Source organism: Miniopterus schreibersii (assembly GCF_964146895.1).
Source record: "Miniopterus schreibersii genome assembly, chromosome: 15".
Classification (NCBI taxonomy): Eukaryota; Metazoa; Chordata; class Mammalia; order Chiroptera; family Miniopteridae; genus Miniopterus; species Miniopterus schreibersii.
In genome coordinates, this window is record NC_138115.1 from 13,349,567 (window position 1) to 13,357,053 (window position 7,487).

Genomic DNA, 7,487 nt, shown 5'->3' on the forward strand with positions numbered 1-7,487 from the left:
TTACCAGGAATCACAAATGTGGATCAACAGCCAGGGCTATCCTGCAGCGAATTCTAAGCAGAAAATCTCAGTCCTCTGGCAGCTTCTGACTTTCCCTCATCTCAGAGCTGGGTGCCTGGACACAACTCTGATTACCACAATGTATAGTGCTGAGAGTTACCCAAAGCATATGAATCCCTGTATTCATTCAAAGACAGCTTCCCAGATTATGGAATAAAACGCCGTCCACTGGGTAGCAGAGAAGCTCCCATCCCCTCACTCCCACTCCCCCCAAAAACAGTGAAAACAGGGCAGCCATTCCCTAAACAAATTCACCTGGACACAAGATGGAAGACGCAAAGTGATTCTGCTCACCTGCGGACTCGACACTGATCTCATGGATCCCTCATCACAGTTCAGGGACTAATCTTGTCACTCACCTAAGACTTTGAGATCCCTACTTTGCTCAAGGCCAGAGGCTACCCCACCAGCATCCCAGACTTAAAATCAGTGTTGCAGGGGCTCTCTGGTCAGGGGACAGGGACTGTATTTGACTCATTTCTGACACTGGAAGTCAGGGCAGTGAAGTGAAAGCTCAATTCAACAACTGGGCAGACCTGGGCTCCAGTCACTATTTACTTAGCAGGTGACCTCCACAAGCTACTTCACTTGTTTCCTCATCTTTAAATAAAGATACTACTACTAACATAAATGACCGCTAGAACAGCAACCATCTCCTAAGCACTTGGTCAGGACTGGGGCAACCCTTAAGCCTCTGCTGACTTGCTGAAGCAGGTCATTATGTAGACAAGGAAACCACTTGAGAATTCAAGGTAGCAATCAATGGGGTGATCAACGGAACACACTTAACATGCCCCCCCCCCCAAATTGGAGCCAGTGTCAATCAATGTCAGCACAACAGCAACACAGCCTAAGCAGTAAGTACTTGAGCTGGATGTGACTTTTTTTCTGAAGGGCTATTACACAGAACAGGCCCAGGAGCAAAGGGTAGAGGCCTCAGGCATTACCCCCTCTGGAGCCCAGGCACTTGACACTCCTTTGGTCTCCAGAGGCTGGAAAACCTGTTTGCTTCTAGATCTTTCTGGGAGAGCAACTAGGCAGCCACTGGCAGGAATCATAAATGTGGTTGCACCCTCTGACCCAGGAATGCTACTTTGGGGATTATGATCCAAGAAATAATTTAAAAGGAGAAAATAAAATAAAACGGACGTAACTTGTGGTGGAAACAAGAAGCTGCCAACAGCCCATAGGCCCACAACCAGGGAAGGAGAGGTTAACCCTGGAATGTAGGGACAATGGAAGACACTATGGCCTGAGTGGGTTCAGGAATGAAAATCGTGAGGGTAGAGTCGAAACTTTGAGGGACCAGACAAGGTCTAGGCTGAGACCCCAAGGTCGGGGCTCTGATGGGAAGCCAGGCTGGAAGCAGCTGCAACCTCTGTGAACAGTTGGTAAATTAGGCAGTCCAGGATTTTCTGGGGCTGTGGTTTGGGTTTTTCATTTGTTTTGTTTTTTTAAAGAGATTTCATGTCATGTTTGCATACTCCTGGTTTACTTTAAGTTTCTTTGTTCAGTTAATTAAATAAATACACATTTTTAAAACAAAGAAGAAGGGATCCAAGTTGAGCCCAGCCAGGCCTTGCGATTTCTGGGAGGGGAAGCTGGTTTCTGAGAAGGAAAGAATTCCAAACGAATACTGGGGTTCTCTCCCCTAGTTATAGACCATGGGCCCCGAAAGGAAAACAGAGCATGACACACAGCTTTCCTCTGTGGAGAGCCACCCTTCCTGGGGAGGCTGACTGGGCCCAGGAAGCAGCCCTACCTGCCAGGACAGGTGTGGGGGAGGGAAAGGGAAAGGAGGGAGGAGACTCATCCTAGAGGGAACCCCTTTGCTGGAGAAAGTCCCAGCAGCCACACCCAATACCGTTTCTTTCTGTCATGGGGGTCACAATAAGGCCTGGTATCCTCAGAAGAGACCCAGAAACAGGTCTGGGCCTGGGCCAGCACCTCCGGCAAGACACTCACCTGGCAGAACATACACACACAATGTAGGTGCACACACTTTCTCTGTACACACACACTCCCTCTGTGCACACCTATGTTCCCTATACACACATGCTGTGAGACCGCGCACCCCCTCGCAGCCTGTGACCCTCCTGGAGGCCCTCCACTAGCCCAGGTCCTAGTGGGGACCTCACCCTCAGGCTTCCTCCCCAACTCAGGCCGTGAGGAGCCCAACACCAACTCCCTCCTTCCGCTCAGGAAGACCCCGGAGTGGGCAGGGCGGTGGGGATAGGAAAGCAACGTCTCCTTTCATTGTCACCCACTTCCTTCAGCTCTCAGCTGGACCCCCACACGGCCCTGGCTTGGGCAAGTGATTTATTCCTCCGGACCCCCTGGTGCGCAAAATGGGTCTAAGGACACTCCAGCTTGCGGGATGCGTAAGGACCGAGACAACTGGAAGGCTGTCGGCACACGGCGCTTGCTAGTTTGGGGTCCCTGCACGGCGGCAGGTCCCACTTCAGCCTCAGCGTCGAGGGCGGGCTCCCCCTGCGGCGCCCGGCCTGGGCCAGCTGGGAGTGGAGCGCCGGGAGTGGAGAGGCGGGGTGACACACCCCCAGCGGCTCCCCTGCCCACCCCCCGGCCCACACCCATTCCGAAGGCGGCGAGGGAGGTACCTGGTCCCAGTCTCCTCCTGGGCGGGGAGGCCCCAGGCGCAGGGAACGGTCCCTCCCCGGGTCTCCTTCCCCGGCCTCCGAGCCAACGCCCATTCGCCGCGGCCGAGCGCACCGGCCTGGGCGCAGCGGGGCGCGCGGGAGCGGCGGCCTGGGGCTCGCCCCCGGGGACAGCGGCCCGGAGGTTTCCGGTCCCCAGCCCCGGCAGGGGCTCCCCAGGTGCGGAGACACGCCACAGCCCCACCGCTCCCCGAGCGGCCCCAACCCAGGTCCTGCACCCACAGCTCTCCAGAGACGTGCCGCCCGAACGCACCGCGGGGAGCACTCCGACGGCTGCCGCACCAGCTCGCAGCCCGGGGGCGGCACTAGGGTGGGGGCCTAGGTCCCCTGTGCCCCCACAACCCCGGGGACGACACCCCGGGACGCAGCACAACCCTGGTGGGCTGCGTGGGGGCGCGCGGCCGGGAGCCCCAGCCTTCCGCAGCGGCGCTCGCGCGGGCGGGGTGGTGCACTCACCGATGGACACGAGCTTGATGCTCTCCCGGTCCAGGAACTCGAGCGCCACCGACACGTTCTCCAGCTGCATCTGGCGGAAGGTGGGCCGCTGGTGGTACTTGCGGTACATGCGCTTCTGGCTGAGCACCTCGAGCAGCGCGATGAGCCGCAGCCCGTCGCTCAGGTCGGTCTGCAGGTTCCCGATGCGTTTATTCACGCATTTGAGGTGCTCGTTGCACCAGCGCGTGAACGTGTTCTGCTGAATCTTCTTCCACGGCGCGTCCTCCGCCAGGTCCTTCTCGGTTACCGGCATCCTGGCGGCGGGGAGAGCGCGAGGCGCAGCGAGCTGCCGGAGACTAGCGTCGGAAGGCCCAAGAGCCGAGGCCGCGAGAACCAAAGCGGAGGGGGAGTGGGACTCGAACTCGCTGCTGCCGTGGCCGCGGTCGGGGTGGCTCTGCGGCTGCTTGTCCTCGGCCGCGCGAGGCGTCTGGCCCCGCGCCTGCGCACTGAGCCGACCCGCCCGAGGCCCCGCCCCGTCCCAACCCTCGGGCGGGAGTTCCCGGGACACGGTCGCCCCCTGCCGCCCAAGGCGGGCACTGCGCCCCGCGGCCTCCGAGGAGTCCTGGAACCCAGCGCTCTGAGCTCACCGCCCGGGAAAGGGAGCTGGGAGGGAGCCGGGAGGGAGGCCTCGGGTGCTTGAGGAGGTCGCAGGGTCCCAGAGTGAGGGGACGTGCAGAAGCAGGGAGCTGGAGAGGATGGGCGGGCCCGGAGTGGTGGGTCACGGGAGAGGGGGCTGCGCCGACAGGTTTTTTTATTGAGCTCCTGCTGTGTGCTGGGCCTGTAGAAGGCCTTGAAGGAAACAGACATTTACTATTCATATCAATTACACTCATAAATTATAAAAGATGTTATTATTTATAGCATTTATTGAGTGCCTGCTGTGTGCCAGGCCCTCTTAGCGCCTGTGAACCAATGGTAAATAATACAAACATTCCTTCACCTTCAGGAGTTCATAGACTAATGGGAGAGAAGTCCGAATCAACGGCTACCAACAGCTTAGTAGCAGTAACAGAAAGGAACGGTAATTTACCACGTACTATGTGTTTCCTAATGCTTCTGTAACAAATTACCAAGACTCTCTTAAAGAAATCACACATGTATTATCCTGCAGCTGTGTAGCTTAGATGTCCCTCCCAGGTCTCGCTGAGCTAGAATCAAGGTATTGGCAGGATGCATTCCTTTCTGGAGGCTCTAGGGAAGAATCCATTTCCTTGCCTTTCCCAACTTCTAGAAGCTTCCTGCATTCCTTGGCTGTGACCTCTTCCTCCATTCTTCACAGCCAGCAAGGTCAGGCCGAGTCTCTCATGCTGTCATCTCTCTGGTTCTCCATAGTACATCGTCCTCTAACTCTCTAAAGGTCAGACCCTTGTGATTACATTGGGCCCACTTGGTTCATGCAGAATATTTTAAAATCAGTGACTAACGGTCTTAATCCCATCTGCGACCTTAATTCCCCTTTGCCATGTAAGGTAATATTTATAGGTTCTGGAAAATAGGAGGTGAACATCTTTGGAGACCGTTATTCGGCCTACCAACACCATGTATTGAGCGACTGCTCTGTACTCATCCAAGCTCTGGGCTAGGTGCTGGGATACAGCGGAGACCCAGGCCAGAGTGCTGCTGTCAGAAGCTGAGTAATTATAAGAGTAGCAGCTAGCATTTCTTCAGTACCTGCTCTGCCCCTGCGCCAAGCAAGAGCTGTGCTAAGCAGTTTCTTTGCTATTGGCCCCATTTGACTAGAGTTAACTGAGGTAAAGTGATTAGCTCAGGGCACAAGCAGGACTGGAATCCAGGTCTGTAAGAGAAGCACAGGGTGCCCCCTGCTTAAGAAGGGATACCTAACCCAGGGTTGTGGGAGGGGAGTCAGGGCAGGCAGGCTTTCTGGAGGAAGAGAGGTTGGGCAGGCTAAGGGCTTCCCGCCCAGCAGTTTCCAAGGAAAAGCCAGCAGATTCTTTAACAGCCATTCTTTAACAGCCATTTGCATACAATGCTGAAGTGCTTTGTTCGGACAAATTGCCTCACTCACTGGAAATGTTCAGAACAGCAGGGCGGAGAGAGTATTACCTAGCCCTAGCCCTGGCCCATTGTAGGAACACAATAACTACTTGAAGGCTCAGTTTCCTTCTTAGTGATTAAGTGAAGAGGTTTGTTGGAGATCAACTGGTGAAGACTAGACAAAGCTGGATTTGAACTTGGTTGTAACTCCAAAGTCTACACTACGCCTAAGTGCCCCAGCCATTTATCTTTACAATCTGAGCTGCAGATTCACTAGCGGCAGTGTTGTAACTTTCACCTCCCCTATACCCAAGGCTCCTGGCACCTCATACTTTTGTCCACCCAAACTCATCCATCAACACTTATGGGGCAGTGTTTCACTGCCAAAGGGACCTTCTCCCTCACGGGTGAGACTGGAGCTAATGCGATCAACTCCACTCAATAGTCAGCTGCTAGTTTGCTAATGTTCCCCTTATAAAATATTTCTGCTTTCATCAGGTCTCAACACAAATAACTGAATAAGTTCTGCAGTAAATACCCAGTCCACTTCACTTTGAGCTGAGACATCCTGTCTTAGGATGAGTCCGGTGATTCTCTCCATTCAATCAGGCGAAGCTGAGGACTGAACTATTCAGGTCCGCATTTCTGCAGGGAGCATTTTAGCCAACATATTGCACAGTTTTGCATGTCAAGGCCTTTATTTAATAAATACCTAATCCTTGTTTTCCAAATTTTGTCCTAGGCATCTCTGATTTCTTGGTAGAGCCATCCAGAGTGGAGACATGTAAAGAAATGAAGAGCACAGCCCACCGGCGTGGCTTAGTGCTTGAGCATCGACCTGTGAAACAGGAGGACACGGTTTGATTCCTGGTCAGGGCACATGCCCGGGTTGTGGGTTGGATCCCTAGTAGGGGGTGTGCAGGAGGCAGCCCATCAATGACCCTCATCGTTGATGTGTTTCTATCTCTCCCTCTTCCTTCCTCTCTCTGAAATCAATAAAAACAAATTTTAAAAAAAAGAAAAAGAAGAAGAAGTGAAGAGCATAGTCTCTGGGTATGAATCCTGGTTGTTCTGGCTTTGTGACCTTGAACAAATAACCTTTGCAAGCCTCAGCCAAGCCTCAGCTCTCATCTAGGTAGTGGAGATAATTGAGATAACCTCACTCCTAGGGTTATTAGATAATGAAAGCAAAACTCTTAGCATAGTGCCTGGCACACAATAAGCACTCAATAAATATAGCTGGAAACTGAACAAAATTAACAGACCACAACTAAAGGGTCCCGGGTTCGATTCTGGCCAAGGGCGTGTACCTGGGTTGCAGGCTCAATCCCCAGCCTCAGTTGGGGCATGTGCAGGGAGGCAACCAATCAATGTGTCTCTCTCTCAGATCAGTGTTTCTCTCTCTCTTTCTCTCTCCCCCTTCCAAAAAGCAATGGAAAAAAATATCATCAGGTGAGGATTTAAAAAAAGAAAAGAAAGTCACAGAGGTAGAATAAGTGAGCCACAGAAGAAATGAGGTCAGGAAACAACTTACAGAGGCAAAAAGAAGGGCAAGGTAAAGTGCCTGGGGGATAGAAGAAGGTAGGAGGAGGAAGAGGGGTAGGGGAGAGATATGGGCATACTCCTGGGAGAGAGCTGAGCTGGGTCCTAGGCTCGAGGCTCTTTATCTCCAGGTCTCAGAGAAGGATCCCAACAGAATATTCATCAGCTTTCCAGGTGTGTTCTTTCAGCGTCAAGGTCTCTACTGATTGGTCGTTAGTCAATGCAGCTGGTCCTGATGTCAGCCATGGCATCGCTTGTCTGGTTTTGCTGCTTTTCTGGGCCTGGAGCTGAAACACAACTGAGGCCTTGATGTTATCCCTAGAGATTAATGCTCAAGGGAGTGGTCGTGCAAGGGCCTGCCTGGGAGTCACATGAGGCCACTCTCTGGCCCCTTGTTCCTCCAAGGGGGTTTACTGCGTGACTAGTGACATGCCGGGGGAGGAAAGGTCAGGGGAGGGTCTGAACCGAATGACCAGCAATATGAAAGGTCAGGGGTCTATACCACACATGCTAAGGGAAGAAAGGTGATCCTGGGGGTGAGGTCCTTGTTTTCTGTTTTGCCGGTTGCTAGGCACCCAGGGCTTTCTGCCCTGATGACCACCTGTACCAGGCCCATTGTCCTTGCTCTGCTCATGTCTGTCTGTCTACCACAACCTTACCCAATATATCCCAAAAGTTATAATTTCAATGTACAATCAATATTTTATATAGATCTCAATT

At 53.2% G+C, this 7,487-nt stretch overlaps 1 protein-coding gene and 1 long non-coding RNA gene across 4 annotated transcripts in view; one reads left to right on the forward strand and one right to left on the reverse strand.

Moving 5' to 3' along the window:
- FLNB (filamin B) overlaps positions 1-3,688 on the reverse strand; it is a 128,917-nt gene extending 125,229 nt beyond the window's left edge. Inside the window, exon 1 of one of the 2 annotated variants that reach the window (XM_081159520.1) lies at positions 3,192-3,688. In XM_081159520.1, coding sequence (XP_081015646.1) covers positions 3,192-3,483 — 292 coding nt within the window. In that variant the 5' untranslated portion in view covers positions 3,484-3,688. The remainder of the gene's footprint in view (positions 1-3,191) is intronic. The other variant, XM_081159521.1, reaches the window with a different exon arrangement.
- LOC308567702 lies at positions 3,268-6,209 on the forward strand. Of its 2 annotated transcripts, XR_014000359.1 has the most exons (4): positions 3,268-3,354; positions 4,510-4,587; positions 5,724-5,860; positions 5,968-6,209. It is a non-coding gene; the product is annotated as an uncharacterized lncRNA (long non-coding RNA). The 2 variants fall into 2 exon arrangements; XR_014000360.1 differs by lacking the exon at positions 5,724-5,860.
- The last annotated feature ends 1,278 nt before the right edge of the window (positions 6,210-7,487 follow it).